Below are 22,602 nucleotides of genomic sequence, written 5' to 3'. Positions count from 1 at the left end.
ATTGTATTAGCATGTTAAATAACTTTTTACACAACCTTATGACGCCTCTGTCACTTTCTTCCACAATGCGGGCTGACCCCGAACCATTTGCCTATCTCTCCAAGAAACTCCCCCCCCCCCCCCCCCCCCCCCCACCTCCCCCTCCCTGTGGCACCCACCCACCTACAGGCCATGGTCGTGTTCTGGGAGCTGAGTCCCATCCCCTTGGTGTTCGGATGTTGGCTGCTGCGTGTGTGGTGTTGACTTGCACACAGTGAGCAGGCATCACGGTGCGATTGAAATGCTGGGCAATGACTCCCACGTGCCACATGGCCCGCCTACCCACAGGAACCCACTTGGCATGTGTCAAGGGCTCACTTAATCACAATTGCCAATTGCTCATTAGTGATAGCCTTTCGCCCCGCAGACAGCGGCCTCAGCAGTCGGTGGGGGTTACGGTGATCGGTTGGGCAGACGGACAGGGACAGGGGTTGCCCCTGGAATGGTATCCAAGGGTTGGCACGGTGGTGCCATGAGCGATTGCCCCTGCCTAGTTGCCCCCTCAGCACCTTCCCCACCCTCCCATGGTGGCCCACCCCTACAGAGGGCCCCCGCCCCCCAACCGTCGAGTACTGGGGTGGCAATCCCAGCGCCCCCGGGCTCTTTGCCTGTGAGCAAAGATGGCTACTCACCTCCTCAGCTCCCCACAGTAGCCCTTCTGCCTGGTTCACGTTTTTCAAAAGGAGAACTAATCTGTGCCAGCGTGACCACTTGCTGGGGAGGCCGCAGAATGACAGAAGGCCATTGGATGACGGGTGGCTCCCGTCAATTGTATGGAAATAGTTCTCAAGTGGTGATAATTGGTTTCTCGCCACGCTACGGCGAGATTCCGAATTCGCCTATGGGAGTGGGCTGGTTGCATCGCAAACTGTATGGTGCCTGGCGTGGTTCCCGATTTTGGCCTCTCCTGCTATTCACCTGTCTTGTTACACTTGAGCGCGAGTGTAATGAGGCCGGAAGATCGCACCTTTATTTTTATAGTGTTTGAATCCTATTCTGAGGAGGGACTTTACCTGGGTTTTTTCAATGTTCGTTTATGTTATATCATGTAGCTAAAAAGAATTTTACATTGATAAAAGATTTGATTATTTTTTGAAGTGCTGACAACTACCAGCTTTGAAAGATGAATGGGGGAGGGGGGAAATAAGACATGGTTTTATGTGAGAATCTGAAATGTATTCAATATTTTTTTTACCTGCATTTTCCAGAGGCTCTCCAGTGTAACATGACTGGAATCCCTGAAGAAATGACAACAGTGGCAGCTTTTAGCTATCTACAGTGCTTCCCCCACCCCCGCCGGCAAACTGTCTCATTTGGCACAAAACCTCCAAAAAAGTGATCCAACTTAAAATTAGATCTAAGGGGCAGCACGGTGGTGCAGTGGGTCACATGGTGACGAGCTCCCAGGTTCGATCCGGGCTCTGGGTTACTGTCCATGTGGAGTTTGCACATTATCCCCGTGTTTGCATGGGTTTCGCCCCCACAACACAAAGATGTGCAAGGTAGGTGGATTGAACACACTAAATTGTCCCTTAATTGGAAAAAAATGAATTGGGTACACTAAATTAAAAAAAAATAGATCTACGACCAGCATGAACAAAATCAGGAAGAATTTTTGATGTCTCTGCAGAATAGAAATTTGAATCTATTTCCAGCAAAAGCCTGTGGAAGCTGGGACAATTTGAAAGGTCAGATCGGAGGTCAGCAGTTCGCTCAGGGTAACAAGGGATAATGAATTCAGGCAGGTAAATGGATGTGAGGTGCAGATAATTCAGCAAGTTTATTAAGTGATGGAGTAACAATGGCGTACTCCTTTCCCAGGCAAGTGCGAGTTCAGATTGTCACAGGTACGATATGGCGTTCTGTCCGGATGACGGTGAAAGCGAATTGCAAGATTTAAAGGATTGAAGCATATCCTGTTGCATTGCTATTAATAATTGGGTATTTTTTAATACACAAAATACGTATTTATTTAGACGGAGCATCTGGCAGTAAGAACCCGATTGGATGGGGCACTTATTGAAAAAGATGCGTTCATACAATTAAGGAAAAGGCAGCATTGGTTTGTCATCAATCTGGGAACGGGTACTTTCTCCCGCTAACTTCATGTCAGTCACGTCAGTGTTATTGTTTGAGAGAAGGTTTCCCTCTTGAGGACTGTGGACCGTTTCATGCGCACGTTTTAACCTTCAGGAGGATCTGGAGGTGAATGAGAAGCCGGAGAGAGGAGACCACAGACAGACACAGACACGGAGAGGTCTGAAATAGAGGAGGAGGCACCATTAATACAGGGCAGCGGGCTGAGGAAATCCCCAGAGGAAAAGGCACCGGGATGACTGAGCCATCCTTGAAACACACTCTCTCCGTCATCTTCCTGATCGGCTCCTTTCGTGGTCAGGTCGAATCAGGTAAGGGCTCCAGAGGCGCTTTAAATTCAGTCGGGCCTGTGGGAGGTGGGTGTCCTTGTCCATTTTGAACGGGGGTCATTGGATGGTTAGCAATGAAAGCGGAGTCACTGGAGCAGCCAACGGGCGGGCGGGCGGGCGGGCGGGGGGGGGGGGGGGGGGTGAGGCGGAGCAGGTCCTCTTGCGCTGAGGGGAATCGTGCATTGCGATGGGTTCATGTGTCGAGACTGCTTCAGGGCGAGTTGTGTGGCTGCGCTTCACAGGTGGTGGAGATGGCCTTGTGTCCCCTGAAAACACCTCGCCATCCCTCATTCTGGTCTCAAAGCTGCTGCACAGACACACACAGAACACGGAAGGAGCTGCGGGAAATGTATTTAAACTCTTGTTAGACTCACCAAGAGGCGGGAAGCATCTGTACCTCACACACAACCAGTGCTAATGAGAATATGCTTATACATACATTTCCTGGTTGGGTAATTGGAACATATCTGACAGTTTAATTTATGTGTGGGATCGTGGATGATTTCTGTCGTTATAACGTAAAAGTTTAGATAAATAATTAGGGCTTATATGGTTTAATTGAGGAATTACGTCCTGGTGTTCATGCAAAGTACTATACAATCCAACAGCAGTGTGTTTGTATATAATCGTTATGCTAAAATGGCTCATTGTGTTTAATACCAATTCTGTAATGTTTGGTGGTGAGAACAGGTGAGAGGGGGAGCGGGGGTGGTGACATACTGCCGCAGAGGGCAATCCTGGGCCAGCTTCGAGCACCGTGTTCGAAATCCAGCTTCAAGACTCAAGACACAGGTAGGGGGTGAGAGATGACATGGTCAAGGGCAAAGAAAGGGGCCATCTGGAATGGGCTAGGTGCAGAGTGGAATTAAAAGGGCAGGGGTTAAGTGGGGAACATGACGGACAGTAGAGGGGATTGGAGGCGCAAGCCTCCGGTAAGGTTGGTAACGTGAAACGTCCGGGGACTGAATGGGTCTGGCGCTAACAATGACAGTCAAAGACGAGAGACAAGTTCAATCGAGGCTTTATTGCTGTGTGATGCTATTCCTCTGGCTGCAACTGAAGACTAACAGTACACCCCATGAACGTGTTTTTGCCTTCCCGAGGAAGTCGACATCCGGGGTGAGTCTGAGTGACTCACACGCATATTTATACACAAGCTCCCTGTGGGCGGAGCTAGTCGGCAGGTGCTTACCAGAGGAATCTGTATTACAGGTACAGCCATACATCCCCCTACTGCAAGTATGGATATCTACAGTGGTTATCACCACATTCACGTCCTGTAAAAAATGAGTCCGGCGGGGGTGATGTATAACTATGATACAAAGGATGAAATATTTACAACAGGGTCCAAACAAAGAAAACCAAGAGTCCATCCGGTCAGCAGGTTACTGGTTGAGCCGAACCGATGGTCGAATGTTCCGCTGTGATCGGCGTAGCTGTGGTGGCGATGTCAGTGCAGGTGCTGGCGGTGTTGGTGCTGGCTGCTGGCGGGATGACTCCGAGAGTGAACCAAAATCTTCTGTGTCCTCCAGTGTGGGCAGGGGGATGAGGGATGGACCTGGTGGGAATGAATAGGGGGGCGCCGGGGAAAAAGAGGGTGGCACGGGGGGAAAAAGGGGCGTGGGTATGGGATCGGCACCCAAGGGAGTCAGGTCCCGGAGAGAGACTGAGTCGTGGCGGCCGTCGGGGAACTCCACGTAGGCATACTGAGGGTTGGCGTGGAGAAGCCGTACTTTGTCCACCAGGGGTTCCGCCTTGTGGTGCCGGACATGCCTACGGAGAAGGACTGGGCATGGAGTCGTGAGCCACGTCGGGAGTAGCACCCCGGATGTCGACTTCCTCGGGAAGGCAAAAACACGTTCATGGGGTGTACTGTTAGTTGCGGTGCACAGTAGTGACCAAATGGAATGGAGCGCGTCAGGGAGGACCTGCTGCCAGCGAGCGGCTAGGAGGTTCCTGGACCGTAGGGCCAGCTGGACGGCCCTCCATACCGTCCCGTTCTCCCTCTCTACCTGCCCGTTTCTCCGGGGGTTGTAGCTGGTCGTCCTGCTGGAGGCGATACCCCTGCTGAGCAGGAACTGACGCAGCTCATCACTCATGAACGAGGATCCCCTGTCACTGTGGATGTAGTCGGGGAAACCGAACAGGGCGAAAATGGAATCCAGGGCCTTGATGACGGTGGCAGACATCATTTCTGAGCATGGGATGGCGAAGGGGAACCTAGAAAATTCATCGACTACACTAAGGATGTAGGTGTTGCGGTCGGTGGAGGGGAGGGGCCCTTTGAAGTCCACGCTAAGGCGTTCAAAGGGGCGGGACGCTTTCACCAGGCGCGCGCGATCTGGCCGGTAGAAGTGAGTCTTGCACTCGGCACATACCTGGCAGTCTCTGTTGACTGTCCGTACTTCCTGGACGGAGTAGGGCAGATTGCGGGCTTTGATAAGATGGTACAAGCGAGTGACCCCCGGATGGCAAAGGCTCTCGTGCAAGGCACGGAGCTGGTTCACTTGTTCGCTGGCACATGTACCTCGGGAGAGGGCGTCTGAGGGCTTACTAAATTGTCGGGGTGATACAAGATCTCATAGTTAAAGGCGGAGAGCTCGATTCTCCACCGCAAGATTTTGTCATTCTTGATCTTGCCCCGCTGCGTGTTGTTGAACATGAAGGCTACCGACCGTTGGTCAGTGAGGAGAGTGAATCTCCTGCCAGCCAGGTAATGCCTCCAGTGTCGCAACGCTTCAACGATCCTGGGCCTCCTTTTCAACAGAGGAATGTCGAATTTCGGAGGCGTGGAGGGTGCGTGAAAAGAATGCCACGGGTCTGCCTGCAGGATTCAGCGTGGCGGCAAGTGCGACATCTGAAGCGTCGCTTTCTACTTGGAAAGGCAGTGTCTCGTCTACTGCGTGCATCCCGGCTTTGGCTATGTCAGATCGAATGCGGGCGAAGGCCTGTTGTGCCTCGGCCGAGAGGGGAAAATGTGTGGACTGGATAAGTGGGTGGGCCTTGTTCGCATATTGTGGGACCCACTGGGCTTAATAAGAAAAGATTCCAAGGCAGCGTTTGAGGGCCTTGGGGCAGTGGGGGAGTGGAAGCTCCATGAGGGGGCGCATGCGGTCAGGGTCGGGCCCCAGTAGTCCGTTTTCGACTACGTAGCCGAGGATGGGTAAGCGGTCTGTGCGGAACACGCACTTCTCCTTGTTGTACGTGAGATTAAGGAGAGATGCGGTGTGGAGGAATTTAGAAAGGTTGGCGTCATGGTCCTGCTGGTCATGGCCGCAGATGGTGACATTGTTGAGGTACGGGAAGGTGGCCTGCAGTCCGTACCATTCGGTCCATTTCTCATTGAAATACCGAGACTCCATTCGTGACGCTGAAGGGGACCCTAAGAAATTGGTACAGACGACCGTCGGCCTCGAAGGCAGTGTAGGGACAGTCCGATTTACGGATGGGAACTGGTGGTAGGTGGATTTCAGGTCAATAGTAGAGAAGACCCGGTACTGTGCAATCTGATTGACCATATCAGAAATGCGGGGGGGGGGGTGGGGGGGGTACGCGTTGAGCTGTGTGTACTGTTTGATGGTCTGGCTGTAGTCCACTACCATCCTGTGCTTCTCCCCGGTCTTAACCACTACCACCTGGGCTCTCCAAGGCCTGTTGCTGGCCTCGATGATACCCTCCCGAAGCAGCCGCTGGACTTCGGACCTGATGAGGGCCTTTCCTGGGTGCTGTACCATCTGCTCCTGGTGGCAACGGGCTTGCAATCTGCGGTCAGATTGGCAAAGAGTGAGGGAGGCTCGACCTTGAGGGTCGTGAGGCTGCAAACGGTGAGGAGAGGTAGGGGTCTGCCGAATTTGAGGGTGAGGCTTTGGAGATTGCACTGGAAATCCAGGCCTAGTAAGAGTGACGCGCAGAGGTTGGGGAGAATGTACAGACGGAAATGGTCAAATTCCACGCCCTGTACAGTAGGTTTAACCAGGCAGAAACCCCAGATCGGGACAGAGTGGCAACCGGAGGTGAGAGAGATCTGCCGGTTGGCGGGATGGACCGCAAGGGAATAGCGCCTTACCGTGTCCGGGTGGACGAAGCTCTCGGTGCTCCCGGAGTCGATGAGGCAGGAGGTCACGTGGCCGTTGACCAGCACCGATGTGGAAGAGGGTGCCAGGTTGTGAGGACGCGACTGGTCGAGCGTAACGGAGGCGAGTAGCGGGCGATCAGCAGTTGAGTCAGATGAGTCCGACGGGGAGCGGTAGCGTCCCGTGGCCCCGTCCCGGGGAAGGACAAATTGGTGGCGTCCGGAGTACCTGTGTGGGAGAAAATGGCAGCGGACAAAATGGCGGGGCCCATGGAGCGCACGTTGTGGGGTCGGGACAAAATGGCGGCGCACATGGAACGCACATGGCTGTGGGGGGTGAAGATGGCGGCGCCCATGGAGCGCACGTGGCGGGGTGGTGAAAGGTGGAGGCACCCACTGATCGCACGTGGGGTCGGGGGAAGTGGACGCTAGGGCCCATTGTGCGATCGGCTGAGACGAGGGGAACGGGGGCGCGATAGCAGCAACCGTCCGGGACTGACACACCGCTGCAAAATGGCCTTTCTTGCCACAAGCTTTTCAGGTCACGGTGTGGGCCGGGCAGCGTTGGCGGGGGTGCTTCTGCTGACCGCAGAAGTAACAGTGGGGACCCCCAGGGAGTGCGGTGTGGTGAGCAGAGCAGGCGTAGTGCGCGCGGGCGGCTGCTGGGGGTCCGTTTGCGGGGTCCACGAGGGGTATGATGGGTGGGCCGAGTGGCAAGCGGAGTAAGTTTGCGCACTATGGGAGGCGGCCGGCATGGAAAGCACCAGAGTCTTTGTGGCCGCGAGGTCGAGGGCGGCCCCTTCCAGCAGTCGTTGCCGGATGGGGTCCGATGCAATGCCTGTGACAAAGGCATCGGGCATGAGTAAGTCAGAGTGTTCCGTGGCTGTGAGGGCCCGGCAATCGCAGTCTCGTACCAGAGGTATAAGGGCCCTCCAGAAGTACTCAATCGACTCACCCGGCTGCTGGACGGGAGTAGAGAGTTGATGCCTCGCAAATAGGGTGTTCGTCGACTGTGCATAGTTCTGCTTGAGCAGTTCCATAGCTCTGGTGTAGTCAGGCGCATCTCGAATTAGCGGAAAGACACTGGAGCTAAGTCTCGTGTACAGGAGTTGCTTTTTCTGAGCCTCCGTCGGGGGAGGGTCCGCTGAAGAGATATAGGCCTCGAAAACTGCAAGCCAGTGAACAAAGTCTTTTCTGGCGTGAGGCGACTGCAGATCCAGCTGCAGACGGTCAGGCTTGATTCTGATGTCCATGGTGTACGGAAAATCACACAGCAATAAATTGTGGCGCTAACAATTACAGTCAAATACGAGAGACAGGTGCAATCGAGGCTTTATTGCTGTGTGATGCTATTCCTCCAGCTGCAACTGAAGACTAGAGTCTGAGTGACTCACACGCATATTTATACACAAGCTCCCTGTGGGCGGAGCTAGCCAGCAGGGGCTTACCGGAGGAACCTGTATTACAGGTACAGCCATACATCCCCCTACTGCAAGTATGCATATCTACAGTGGTTATCACCACAATGGGCCGGTTAAAAGGTCGCGGGTGTTCGTACACCTCAGGAACTTGAAAACGGGGGTTGCCTTTTTGCAGGAGACACACCTCCATGTGAAGGACCAGGTTAGGTTGAGGAAGGGGTGGGTCGGGCAGGTTTTTCACTCAGGGTTTGATTTGAAATCGAGGGGTGTGGAGATTTTAATGAGCAAAAAAATGGGATTCATGAGTGCGAAGGAGGTGAGGGATCCAGGTGGGAGATATGTGATTGTGAGTGGGGTATTGGAAGGGGCACCGGTAGTGTTGGTAAATATGTATGCCCCAAATTGGGATGATGTGGGTTTTATGAGGGGGTTGCTGGCAGCAATCCCAGATTTGGCCACATACCAGTTGATCATGGGAGGAGATTTTAACTGTGTCCTGGAGCCGAGGGTGGATAAATCGAGCCCCAGGTCGATGGGTAGGGTACAAATGGCAAGGGAGCTGGGGGTTGATGGAGAGGATGGGTATGGTGGATCCATGGCGCTTTCAGAAACCGGGGGAAGGGAGTATTCCCTCTTTTCACACATCTATAAGGTATATTCGAGGATTGATTACTTTGTAGTGAGTCGGGAGATTTTGGATGGGGTGGAGGGGGCAGAGTATTGCGAGGATAGTTATCTCGGACCATGCACCCCACTGGCTGGATATTCGGTTCAGTACGGGACGAGAGCAGAGGCCGGGGTGGGGGTTTGACTTGGGGTTGTTGGCGGATGGAGGTTTTTGTGATAAGTAGCGGTTGGCGATTAGGGATTATGTGGAATTCAATCAGAATGGGGAGGTGTCGGCGGGCATTTTTTGGGAAGCACTGAAGGCAGTGGTCCGGGGAGAAATGATCTAATTTACGATTTGTGCGAATAAGGAAAGGAGGGCGGAATATGACCGTCTAGTGAGTGAGATAGTGAAGGTGGACAGGGAATATTTGAGGGTGCCCACTGTGGAGGGATTGGCGAGGAGGAAAATGTTGCAGGGGCAATTTGACAGGCTGACAATGGGGAGGGTAGTAGGGCAACTGTGTTGGGCAAGAGGGGTGCAATACGAGTATGGGAGAAGGCGACGCATGTTGGCGCACCAGCTATGGAGGCAGGCTGCGTTCAGGGAAATATTGAAGGGACTGGGGATGTGGTGTCAGAGCCAGGGAAGATAAATGAGGCATTTAGAGAGTATTACCAGGAACTTTATGAGGCAGACCCAGGAGGAGAGGAGGGGGATTTAAGGTGGTTTCTGGACGAGCTGGCTGACCATGCTGCCCGTCTAAACTAAAATCTTCTGCACTTCTAGGGTCCATTTCCCTCTATTCCCATCTTAATCATGTATTTGTCAAGATGTCCCTGAAACATCACTATCGTCCCTGCTTACACCAGCTCCTCGGGCGGCGCATTCCAGGCACCCACTACCCTCTGTGTAAAAAACTTGCCTCGTACATCTCCTCTAAACCTTGCCCCTCACATCTTAAATCTATGCCCCCCAGTGATTGACCCATCTACCCTGGGAAAAAGCCTGTGAAAGTATTGGCTAAGTTGTTGGCGGGGAGGATGGAGGATTGTGTCACGGGGGTGGTTGCAGAAGATCAAACAGGCTTCGTGAAGGGCAGGCAGTTTGCGAGTAATATAAGACGCCTGTTTAATGTGGTGATGAATCCGTCTAGAGCTCTGGTAGCGAAGGTGGTGGTGTCCATGGGCGCGGAGAAAGCATTTGATCGGATGGAGTGGCGGTACTTGTTCGCAATTTTCGGAAGGTTTGGGTTTGGGCCGAGATTTGTGGCGTGGGTGTGGTTGTTGTATGTGGCACCAAGAGCGAGGGTGAGGATGAATGATATGAGTTCACAAAGCTTTTACTTACACAGGGATATGAGGCAGGGGTGCCCGCTGTCGCCGCTGCTGTTTGCGTTGGCCATAGGGCCATTGGCGATGGCTCTCAGGGGGTCGGCAGAGTGGCAGGGGATAATGAGGGGACAGAGGGAGCATCGGGTGTCGCTCTATGCCGATGACCTCTTGCTGTATGTTTCGGATCCGTTGGAGAGTATGGGAAGGATGATAGGCCTGTTGGGGAGGTTTGGATGGTTCTCGGGATACAAGCTGAATGTAGGGAAAAGCGAGGTATTCCCGGTGAATGAGCTGGCACAGCGGGCTAATTTAATGGGGATGCCATTTACAGGAGTGAGGGATAGGTTTAGGTACTTGGGGATTCAGGTAGCGAGGGAATGGATGGGGCTCCATAAGTGGAACTTACCGAAGCTGGTGGAGGAGGCCAGGGAGGATCTTAAGAGGTGGGATACACTGCACTTAACGTTGGTGGGGAGGGTCCAAGTGGTGAAAATGAATATTCTGCCGAGGTTCTTGTTTATCTTTCAGGCTCTCCCGATCTTTATACCAAAGGCCGTTTTTCGGAAAGTGGGCACAATCATCTCTGACCTTGTACGGGTGGGGAAGGTGCCGAGGGTGGGGAGGACCCTGCTACAGGCAGAGGCAGCAGGGGGGCGTTGGCGTTGCCAAACTTGCTTCATTATTATTGGGCGGCGAATGTGGACAAGGTGCAGCAGTGGTGGGAAGGAGAAGGGGTAGAGTGGGTTAGGATGGAGGAGGAATCTTGTAAGGGGTCCAGTTTGAGGGCTATGGTGATGGCAGCATTGCCAATGGCTCCGAGTAGGTATTCAGGGAGCCCAGTGGTGGAGTCCACGGTGAAGATATGGAATCAGCTGAGGAGGCATTTTAGGGTGGTAGGGATGTCGGTGCTAATGCCACTATGCAAGAACCATGGGTTTGAGCCGGTGGGGATGGATAGTGTACACAGGAGGTGGAGGGAAGTGGGGCTGGTCAAGGTGAGGTATTTGGAGGAAGGGTTCGCCAGTCTGGAGGAGCAAAGGGAGAGGGTAGAGCTGCCGAAGGGGAGTGAGTTCAGGTATCTGCACGTTAGGGACTTTGCGCGAAAGGTCTGGAGGGGGTTCCCTAGATTGCCGGGATACACCCTGCTAGAGCGACTGCTGCTTCTGGATGTGGAAGGAGAGGGAAGAATTGGAGATATATATAGGTGTCTGTGGGAGCAGGGAGGTGAGCGAGTGGTGAAGATCAAGGAGAAATGGGGAGCGGAGTTGGGAATGGAGATCAATTGGGGAGCATGGAGTGAGGCACTGCGAAGGGTAAAAGGGACCTCCTCTTGTGCAAGAATGAGCCTGATACAGTTTAAGGTGGTGCAGAGGGTGCATATGACTCGGGCAATAATGAGTGGGTTCTTTCAGGGGGTAGCAGATGATTGTGAGAGGTGTGTGGGCGGGGGCCAGCGAATCATACGCACATTTTTTGGAGTTGTGAAAAATTGGGAAGATTCTGGACGGGAGTGTTCGCGGTCTTAGCCAGGATAGTGGAGGAGGGAGTGGACCCGGAGCCTTTGGTAGCGATATTTGGGATTTCAGAGAACCCAGAGTTCATAGAGAGGAGGAAGGCCGATGTCTTGGCCTTCGCCTCTCTGTGATTGCACGGTGATGAATTTTGCTGGAGTGGCGGTCGGCATCGCCATCGGGGGCAGCAGCATGGTTGGGTGACCGTTATGACTTCCTGTGGTTAGAGAAGATGTAGTATGGTATAGAAGATATAGTAGACTCAAAACACGACGCACAGCACTGTAACTCTGGTCAAGATTTTCTTTTCTGAATATTTGGGTGAGTTTGTTTGATGAGAAGGTATGTTGGGACATGAACAAGTTTTCGGCTGGAACTTTACTCATTCGTCACGTTATGTTGCCGCATGAGATGGAACTGCAGCAGACGTTGAATCGTGGCATAAATATCTGTTGTTTAACTTTTACTTGAAAGAGGCTGAAACTGGAGAGTGATTCGAGCTTTCAGAATAAAATACTTCTTTCAGCTTTGCCTGTCACCCCCTCCCCCCCCCCCCCCCCCCCCCCCCCCCCCCGGGCCCCCATGACTGATAAAACTTCATTATTTTTTAAAGGATAAATTTATGGCTAATTTATTATTTACCCAACAGCCTGCGAGTACTGTCTGAGTTGAGGAAAGGATGTGGTCATTAAAATCACTGACAAGAATCAGCCAGGAATGAGTTAACTCAGTCAGTACCTATAACGTACTAGTATCTGTTCTGTAAATACAAGTTGAACTATAATTTTGTATCTCAAAATAATTAAAACGATTTATTGTGATGGAGCCATTTGTCGTGTTTTGTACTCTATATTTTTTCAATTTGTATCTTTATTTCAAATTCCACTTTTTGCATTGGCCTCTTACACAATTTTCTGGCACCTTTATATTCTATTGAGTTGATTAAATTGCTGACATTCTTAATTGCTGGTCTGTATTGATTCGACATATTGACTGTTGACTTCAGCCTATTTCTCACCCATTGGCTTGACTGTCAAAATAATTTATGCAGCGAGATTGACATCCGCATCATACCCAGTACGTCAGGCTGACACTCAGCTTGGATAGTTGTGAAAGTTGACAATCTGTTGTCAAAGATTCCAACTTTTAAGTCCTTCCTTTGCCTCCTCTGTCTTTGTGCGTTGCATTCATTTGTGTTCCACAATGGAAATGAAAACTGAGAGAGAGATGTAAATTATGCTGCCAAACTATGACCCATTTTACATGATTGCGCAAAGTCAAGTTCTTCCCCAGTGACCTTGCCTCGTTCTGTGGCCAGTAACGTCTATGGAGTTGCTCTTGCTTCACCAGCATTGCTTAGCCAGAAACATGGCAAAATCCCATTTACTTGTGTTAATGTGATTTACTACACTTCTGGCAATTTGTTGCCAACAACAAGTTATTTTTACATAACATCTTTAATATCATTAAACGTCTCATGATGCTTCACAGGAGCATTATAAAACAAAGTATGACATTGAGCCAAGTTAGCAGATATTAGGTCAGATGACCAAAAGCTTGGTCAAATGTGCAGGATTTAAGAAGTATCTTTAAAGAAGAAAAGTGTGGTAGAGAGATGTAGAGGTGGAGGGAGGGTATTCCAGAGCTCGGGTCTGTGGAAACTGAAAGCAATCATGATTGGGAATGTGCAAGAGACAGAATTCGAGGAGTGCAGCTATCTCAGAGGGTGGTACTGTGGGCCAGGGTTTAGAGAACAGCCAAGTTTATCATGGAGTTCACCTGACCCGCAACTTTGAATAGATTTTGGTTATGGGGAACACAAGGGCCCACTTTACAGGTGTGATGCAACAGAGAACGAAAAGTATTTTAAAATAAAAACAATGTTTATTCTATGAATCCAGTTAACATTTTATAAACACCCAGTAAACATCTTATCAACTACCAACCCTGATAACCCCACCAGAAAGATACAGTACTCCATAAGTAACTCTTAGTAACTTTCCTAACATCCATAAGTCAAACAAAACCATTTTTAACCCTTGGGCAGCACAGTGGCAAATGTGGCTAGCACTGTGGCTTTGCAGTGCCAGGGTCCCAGGTTTGATTCCCTGCTGGGTCGCTGTCTGTGCGTAGACTGCATGTTCTTCCCGTGTCTGCGTGGGTTTCCTCCGGGTCCTCTGGTTTCCTCCCACAGTCCAAAGACGTGCAGGTTAGGTGGATTGGCGATGGTAAATTGCCCTTAGAGTCCAAAAAGGTCAGGAGGAGTTATTGGGTTATGGGGATAGGGTGGAAGTGAGGGCTTAAGTGGGTCGGTGCAGACTCGATGGGCCAAATGGCCTCTTTCTGCACGGTATGTTCTATGTATTTATGTATCTAACAAAGACAAAAGAACACAGAACAAAGAAAATTACAGCACAGAAACACGCCCTTCGGCCCTTCCAGCCTGCGCTGATCCAGATCCTTTATCTAAACCTGTTGCTTATTTTCCAAGGATCTACTTCCCTCTGTTCCCCGCCCGTTCATATATCTGTCTAGATGCATCTTAAATGATGCTATCATGCCCGCTTCTACCACCTCCGCTGGCAAAGCGTTCCAGGCACCACCACCCTCTGCGTAAAAAACTTTCCACGCACATCTCCCTTAAACCTTCCTCCTCTCACCTTGAAATCGTGACCCCTTGTAATTGACACCACCACTATTGGAAAAAGCTTGTTGCTATCCACCCTGTCCATACCTCTCATAATTTTGTAGACCTCAATCAGGTCCCCCCCTCAACCTCCGTCTTTCCAACGAAAACAATCCTGATCTACTCAACCTTTCTTCATAGCACGCACCCTCCATACCAGGCAACATCCTGGTGAACCTCCTCTGCACCCTCTCTATAGCATCCACATCCTTCTGGTAATGTGGTGACCAGAACTGCATCCAGTATTACAAATGTGGCCGAACCAAAGTCCTATACAACTGTAACATGACCTGCCGACTCTTGTACTCAATACCCCGTTCGATGAAGGCAAGCATGCTGTATGCCTTGTTGACCATTCTATCGACCTGCGTTGCCACCTTCAGGGTACAATGGACCTGAACTCCCAGATCTCTCTGTACATCAATTTTCCCCAGGACTCTTCCATTGACCGTATAGTCCGCTCTTGAATTAGATCTTCCAAAATGCATCACCTCGCATTTTCCTGCATTGAACTCCATCTGCCATTTCTCTGCCCAACTCTCCAATCTATCTATATTTTGCTGTATTCTCTGACAGTCCTCCTCATTATCTGCAACTCCACCAATCTTAGTATCATCTGCAAACTTGCTAATCAGACCACCTATACCTTCGTCCAGGTCATTTATGTATATCACAAACAACAGTGGTCCGAACACGGATCCCTGTGGAACACCACTAGTCACCTTTCTCCGTTTTGAGCCACTCTCTTCCACCACTACTCTCTATTTCCTATTGCCCAGCCAGTTCTTTATCCATCTAGCTAGTACACCCTGAACCCCATACGACTTCACTTTTTCCATCAACCTGCCATGGGAAACTTTATCAAACGCCTTATGTCCATGTTTATGACATCTACAGCCCTTCCCTCATCAATTAACTTTGTCACTTTCTCAAAGAATTCTATTAGGTTTGTAAGGCATGACCTCCTCTGCACAAAACCATGCTGCCTATCACTGATAAGTCTATTTTCTTCCAAATGTGAATAGATCCTATCCCTCAGTATCTTCTCCAACAGTTTGCCTACCAATGACGTCAAGCTCACAGGTCTATAATTCCTTGGATTATCCCTGCTACCCTTCTTAAACAAAGGGACAACATTAGGAATTCTCCAGTCCTCCGGGACCTCACCCGTGCTCAAGGATGCTGCAAAGATATCGGTTAAGGCCCCAGCTATTTCATCCCTCGCTTCCCTCAGTAACCTGGGATAGATCCCTTCCGGACCTGGAGACTTGTCCACCTTAATGCCTTTTAGAATACCCAAAACTTCCCCCTTCCTTATGCCGACTTGACCTAGAGTAATTAAACATCCATCCCTTGCCTCAACATCCGTCATGTCCCTCTCCTTGGTGAATACCGATGCAAAGTACTCATTAAGAATCTCACCCATTTCCTCTGACTCCACGCATAAATTCCCTCTTTTGTCTTTGAGTGGGCCAATCCTTTCTCTAGTTACTATCCTTGCTCCTTATATACGAATAAAAGGCTTTTTGGGATTTTCCTTAACCCTGTTAGCCAAAGATATTTCATGACCCCTTTTAGCCCTCTTTATTGCGCATTTGAGATTTGTCCTACTTTCCCGATATTCCTCCAAAGCTTCATCAGTTTTAAGTCGCCTAGATCTTATGTATGCTTCCTTTTTCATCTTAGCTAGTCTCACAATTTCACCCGTCATCCATGGTTCCCTAATCTTGCCATTTCTATCCCTCATTTTCACAGGACCATGTCTGTCCTGCACTCTAATCAACCTTTCCTTAAAAGACTCCCACATTTCAAATGTGGATTTACCCTTAAACAGCTGCTCCCAATCCACATTCCCTAGCTCCTGCCGAATTTTGTTATACTTGGCCTTTCCCCAATTCAGCATTCTTCCTTTAGGACCACTCTCATCTTTGTGCATGAGTATTCTAAAACTTATGGAATTGCGATCACTATTCCCAAAGTAATCACCGACTGAAACTTCAACCACCTGGCCGGGATCATTCCCCAATATCAGGTCCAGTATGGCCCCTTCCATAGTTGGACTATTTACATACTGCTCTAAAAAACTCTCCTGGATGCTCTTTACAAATTCTGCTCCATCTACGCTTCCAACACTACATGAGTCCCATTCAATATTGGGGAAGCTAAAATATCCCATCACGACCACCCTATTGCCCCTACAATTTTCTATAATCTGTCTACATATTTGTATCTCTACTTCACGCTCGCTTTTGGGAGGCCTGTAGTAAAGTCCCAACATGTTACTGCACCCTTCCTATTTCTTAGCTCTACCCATTTTGCCTCAGTGCTCGAATCCTCCATCATGCCCTCCTTAATCACAGCTGTGATATCATCTCTGACCAGTAATGCAACTCCTCCATCCCTTTCCCTCCTTCTCTATCCCTCCTGAAACATCTATACAATTGGATATTTAGAACATAGAACATAGAACAGTACAGCACAGAACAGGCCCTTCGGCCCTCGATGTTGTGCCGAGCAATGATCACCCTACTCAAACCCACGTATCCACCCTATACCCGTAACCCAACAACACCCCCCTTAACCTTACTTTTTAGTACACTACGGGCAATTTAGCATAGCCAATCCACCTAACCCGCACATCTTTGGACATTTAGTTGCCAGTCTTGCCCTTCCCTCAACCAAGTCTCAGTAATACCAATAACATCATATTCCCAGGTACTAATCCAAGCCCTAAATTCATCGGCCTTACCTGCTACACTTCTCGCATTAAAACAAATGCACTTCAGACCATCTGTCCCTTTGCATTCATCATCTCTTCCCTGTCTACTCTTCCCTTTAGTCACATTGAGTTTATTATCTAGCACCTTACTGGCTTTAGTTGCTGCCTCTTTACTGACCTCTAACTTCCTAATCTGGTTCCCATCCCCCTGCTACATTAGTTTAAAACCTCCCCAAGACAGTAGGTTTGCATTCCTTACAGAAACAGGTATTACTTTGAAATCATCAAGTGACCTGGAGACATTCTTTAGATTGCAGAGGGAGAGATCAATACACACATCTGCTTGGTTTGAAAGCCACTCTCCAACTGAAAGTAAAGGACAGAATCACATTCCAGCTCCAGTCACACAATAATGTCACTGCAGCCATTTGCTGAAACACACTTTTCTTAAAGGGGCTCTCATATGACAGTGGGAAGAGATTAAAGTGGGAGGAAGGGGTAAGGCCACGGAGGGCTTTGAAAACAAAGATGAGAATTTTAAAATCAAGATACTGTTTGATTGGGGGCCAGTGTAAGTCAGCCCCGGTCAGCAGAGTTTTCGATGACATAAAGTTCACAACGTGTTCTGATTGCTGGAATTTATATTGTTAGTAAATAGAGGTGGGTTTAAGTAAGTTGTCTTAGGAATGTGTGTTAGGAATAAGCTCCAGCTTTTATGTCTTCATTTTAAGTTTAACTTATATTTCTGTATTTGCGAGTTAAGGAAGGGGGAACCTGAGTTTTGGTTTCACAGTAAAAGATCCTTGCATTCTAAGGAGGTTTCATGACTCTTAAAGTCGAGAAAATATTTTGTTGCTGTAGCCATCTGGGATGGCTACTTGCAACTAGGGACAGAGAAACTCGCAAAGCCTGGCGGGTAAAATGGACAAGCCAAGACTCAGGCAGGCTCAGAGCTGAAATGCATATTTGCAACCAGGAAGTCCAGACGGTATCGAAACTCCGAACAATTAGCATTTTGATGGGCCGATTAGCATTTGATTGCCCATCTCCACCAGAACAAAGGACTGGTACTCGAGCGACCGGTACAGTCCCAGACATTTTGGCGCCACTCCCTGTTCACGGGACGCGTAAACAACGGGGTCAGTGACCGCTTGGGACACGTCCAGCCATCCAGATCCCTGCCCACTTATTGGTTAGGGATCGAATTGAATAATCAGGGCTCACCCTGGGCAGCACGGTAGCATTGTGGATAGCACAATGGCTTCACAGCTCCAGGGTCCCAGGTTCGATTCCGGCTTGGGTCACTGTCTGTGCGGAGTCTGCACATCCTCCCCGTGTGTGCGTGGGTTTCCTCCGGGTGCTCCGGTTTCCTCCCACAGTCCAAAGATGTGCAGGTTAGGTGGATTGGCCAGGATAAATTGCCCTTAGTGTCCAAAATTGCCCTTAGTGCTGGGTGGGGTTACTGGGTTATTGGGATAGGGTGGAGGTGTTGACCTTGGGTAGGGTGCTCTTTCCAAGAGCCGGTGCAGACTCGATGGGCCGAATGGCCTCCTTCTGCACTGTAAATTCTATGAAACTATGAAACCCAATTAGTGGGGTCCAAACTGAAGGATCACCCAAAAGAGCGCAAAAACCCCCAAGTATAAGAAGAAGAGTTCGCCATATGTTCGTCCTCTCTTGGACCTGGTCACAACCATCTCCAATTGCAGCAACACCAGAAGCAAGTCCAAGTTGAACGCTCACTACCAGACGGATGAGCCTAGCTGAGCAGCAGTTACTCCTTCAGACTCTATAGATCCAGAATCGAATAGCGGCCACTGTTTCTCTGACCTAAGCCGGGTGCCCGAAGTTAATTACATGTTGTCGTAGTGGATAGGTGTAACTAGTAGTGTTTATGTTGCATGACTAATTGTGTGTAAATAAAGTACTCTTGAACTAACTAACTGGTGTTTGACACTTTGATCGATAGCCAGCTGAAACTTGTGATGGTATCATTTGATACCTGGCGACTCTGAGCATTAGAACATAGATCTCAAAAGAAAGTAGGGCAAACTCACTGATTGCCATAATTGGAACAGAGCCATAGGAAAAGACAGAGTAATAGGAAAAGGCACAACATTGCTTCACAACAAAGGGCCCACAGAAATACAAGAACAGATTGGAGCTAGTTGGAAGAAGCTGCCAGAACAAGCAGTGCAGGAAAAAGACAGGTAGAAGTTCCTAAACTAAAGAAGAAGCCCAAAGGCAATGAGTGGGGAGGGCAAGAAAAAGTCCCAAAATAAAAGCTAAGTCAAGGAGTGAGGACAGGGACCAAAAACAAGCAGTGAAGTTAAAGTATGGAGCAGAAGAGAAAGCTCCAAATTAAAGAGAGAAAGTTACAGGAAGCAGACTTAAAGCAACAAAGGCTCGTGAGAAACCAAAAGATGTAAGGAGACAGTCGAAGGTCTGTAACTTTACTATGGGCCGGTGAAGCAGTGGTGTTTGGTTGGTATGTCTGAGCATCTGAGAGAGAGTGCATAGAAGCACAGCTTGCTTGCATGTGGCGATCCAGGGGAAAGGAATATCGGAAGGAAAGATCAAACCACTGGAATGGATTGCTGTTGAACACGACCGAGAGAAAGTGCCCTTTGGGAGAAGATTCCAAGGCGAGTGCTTTGAGTATTGAGCTTAAAGATCCTTGGGAGAAAGGCAGGTTTCAATGAGACCAATTGACTCGCAGTATGACAAGCGTCTGGGTGGCGGTGATGCAAGATCATTAGCATTTGTTTGGGGTGGCACCTGTCACTTGGCTTTAGAGTGTGGTGTGTCTGACCGTACGTCACCTATTGGTTTACATGGATTGTCTGCTTACTGTGAACGTTATGGTACAAGATAGGTTTTGTAACTTGTGATATCCTTACAATTCTGTTTCTATCTGCAAATGTATAGTTGTGAGTGAAGGAGAATTGTAATATAGTTTATTTTTTCTTGTTTAACAGATAGTTTATTATTTTGTTAAAAGTTCTTCAGCAGACGCTGTGACTGTTCAGCTACCACCCTTCACCTTTCTAAACAAAAAATAAAAATGTGGAACTGGCAGGCTCCCTTCTGGGATCTGACTTGTTGAGTCAGTTGGGGTGTTCACAATAAGATTATGTTCGAAACGCTCCCTCTCTTAATTTATGTAAAACTGGAGTAGTGGAGAAGGACACATGGGGTGGGATTCTCCGGCCTCCAAGCCACGTGTTTTGTGGCAATGGGAGGCTGCGCAGAATCTCCTGCTGGTGGAACTCTCTGTTCCCGCACTGTCAATGGGATTTCCCATTGAAGCTGCCGGAAACCCACGAGAGAAGGTGGTACTGTATAGACGGAGAATTCCGCCCATAATCTCCTGCTACCTCTATCCAGCAATGAGCCTAGTGACCCTGGTTGCATGGGGCAGGAAGTCCAGGGCAAATCCAACTGAAACTTAGAAGTGCCAGCTATCACACTTGGACACAAAGACAAGTGGTGTAACATTTGCCAACTACCTGAGGTCTTCAGTTTGAGGAAAAACTGGAGAAACTTCAGCTTTTGGTCTTGAACGGAGATGCCTAAGAGGGATTTTTAATGAAAATATCTAAGAATATGAATTACATCTAACAAATAAATTAAAATATGGTTCAAAGTAACTGTGTGAGTCCTTTTGTTTTAACAACAGTTTCAGACTGGCAGTGGAGTGGCTTTACTAAGGCCCATACATTTTAAATTTCCAGGTCAGCCTCAAGATGCAACTTCAGAACCCAACATACTCATGGGCAATGGAAAACATCTGGAGACTATTCATCTATCAGGTAATTCCAATGTGATATTTCTTTCATTGATGTCTAATAATATTTGTTGCGCAATTTGCTTTGCTTCAGGACGTATTTGTATTTTGTAGATCCTTCAGCTGACTATCACTTTCAAAATCTCATGTGGAATACATTTTTGCTTAAATGTTCTGGGATCCTATAATATTTTGCAGTGTTAAATAGGATACTAAGTGAAAATTCAAACATTTCTTAGAATATTTTAGGTAAGGATGTGATGTTACATATTTTTAAAAAATCATATTCGTGAGTATTTTAATCCAGGCAACATAGGTTACAAATGAAAAAAAAATCAGTCTTTAAACATGAAGATGAGGAATTCCATATGACTGATAAAGTTTGCTACTGAGTCTCTTTTGTTCAACTGGTTCATGGGGCTGAATTTTATGGTCCCTTGCAGGTGGTTTTGCAGGTGGGGACAGGGGCCCATAAAGTTCTGTGGATGCATTTCCTGCTGCCCACTGCCTACCCCAAATTTGGCCACACTTTAACAGGCAATGAGCGAAGTCATGGGCAGCCCGTCTGCCCATGAGCCATTTAATCGCCAATTATTGGCCACATTAGCTCCACTTACCACCCAGCTGCAACCTTTCAGCTGGCGAGAGGAGGTTGGCAACTGTTGAGAAGATGGTTGGTTAGTTTGCTTGGGTCTTGGGCAGGAAAGGGCTGGCACCACCTTCATGGAGCCCTTTTTCCGAACAGAGGTCAGCCCAAAGTCTGCCCCTCTCAGGTGTCCTCTCTCCCCAGCCCTCTGGACTATCCATCCAGGCTGCCAGCTCTTTTGCCCGCTGCCCTCCTCCCCTCCCCATACTCCGTCCCCTTCCACACAGGGACCCCTTTCCAGACCACACAGAGAAACCTCCCTCAACCTACAGATTGCCCCAGGCCTTGGACATGCTGATCCATAGCCAAAACCTGGACCCCCAATGCCTCCACCGCGGACGCCACCCGAGCGGTGTCGGCCTGGATGGCACGCATGGTCGGCACCACCTCCTGCTTCTGCAGGCAGTTGGACTCCTCCATCTGTGCCTGCAAGTGCTGGATGGTAGCCGACAACCCCTCATGTAGTCCCTGGTTCTGCGACAGCATCTCCACAATCAAAACCCATTCTGTGAATATAATTAGATAGATAAGAATGGAACCAAGCAAATGCAGTCCCATCTACCTGGATAGCAGTGGAGAAGTGTTGGAGGGGGTTATCAACTGTGTCAAAGCTGAAGACAGGTCAAGGTGGGAGCATTGACCTTTTTCACAGGCACATGAAAACTGTACTTCTGCATGGTACTTCACTGAAATATAACAATGACATCAATAAGTTCCATCCCACTATCAGACTCACCATGGACTACTCTCCAAAATCGGTCGCATTGTTTGACACACTTATCTCCATCAAGGGCGGTCACCTCAGCACTTCGCTTTACTGCAAGCCCATGGATAACCTCACGATGCTCCATTTCTCCAGCTTCCACCCTAAACACATTAAAGAAGCTATCCCCTATGGACATGCCCTCCGTATACACAGGACCTGCTCAGACTAGGAGGAGCGTAACAGACATCTGCAGGCGCTGAAAGATGCCCTCGTACGAACGGGATATTGCCCTCAACTCATCTAACGACAATTCCAATGCACCACAGCAAAAAACCGCACTGACCTCCTCAGAAGACAACATGGAACACAACCAACAGAATACCCTTCGTCATCCAGTACTTCCGCGGAGCGGAGAAACTACAATATCTTCTTTTCAGCCTTCAACACGTCATCGACACCTTGCCAAGGTTATCTCCACCCCCCCACTACTTGCCTTCAAATAACCGCGCAACCTCAAACAAACCATTGTTTGCAGCAAACTACCCAGCCTTCAGAACAGCGACCATGACACCTCACAACCCTGCCATGGCAAACTCTGCAAGACGTGCCAGATCATCGACATGGGTATCACTATTACATGTGAGAACA

General features: G+C 49.1%; 1 protein-coding gene across 6 annotated transcripts in view; it reads left to right on the top strand.

Annotated features, from left to right (window-relative positions):
- The first annotated feature begins 1,834 nt into the window (after positions 1-1,834).
- LOC119962780 (embigin-like) overlaps positions 1,835-22,602 on the top strand; it is a 96,607-nt gene continuing 75,839 nt past the window's right edge. For 2 of the 6 annotated variants that reach the window (XM_038790860.1, XM_038790862.1), the window contains exons 1-2: positions 1,958-2,447; positions 20,550-20,627. In XM_038790860.1, coding sequence (XP_038646788.1) covers positions 2,372-2,447; positions 20,550-20,627 — 154 coding nt within the window. In that variant the 5' untranslated portion in view covers positions 1,958-2,371. Of the gene's footprint in view, positions 1,887-1,951; positions 2,448-20,549; positions 20,628-22,602 lie in introns of those variants that run through there. The other 4 variants (XM_038790866.1, XM_038790865.1, XM_038790861.1 and 1 more) reach the window with 3 other exon arrangements.

The sequence above is a fragment of the Scyliorhinus canicula genome, chromosome 3 (genome assembly GCF_902713615.1).
Source record: "Scyliorhinus canicula chromosome 3, sScyCan1.1, whole genome shotgun sequence".
NCBI lineage: Eukaryota > Metazoa > Chordata > Chondrichthyes > Carcharhiniformes > Scyliorhinidae > Scyliorhinus > Scyliorhinus canicula.
The sequence above is the reverse complement of the archived record's forward strand: the minus strand, read 5'-3'. Positions and strand labels throughout refer to the sequence as shown.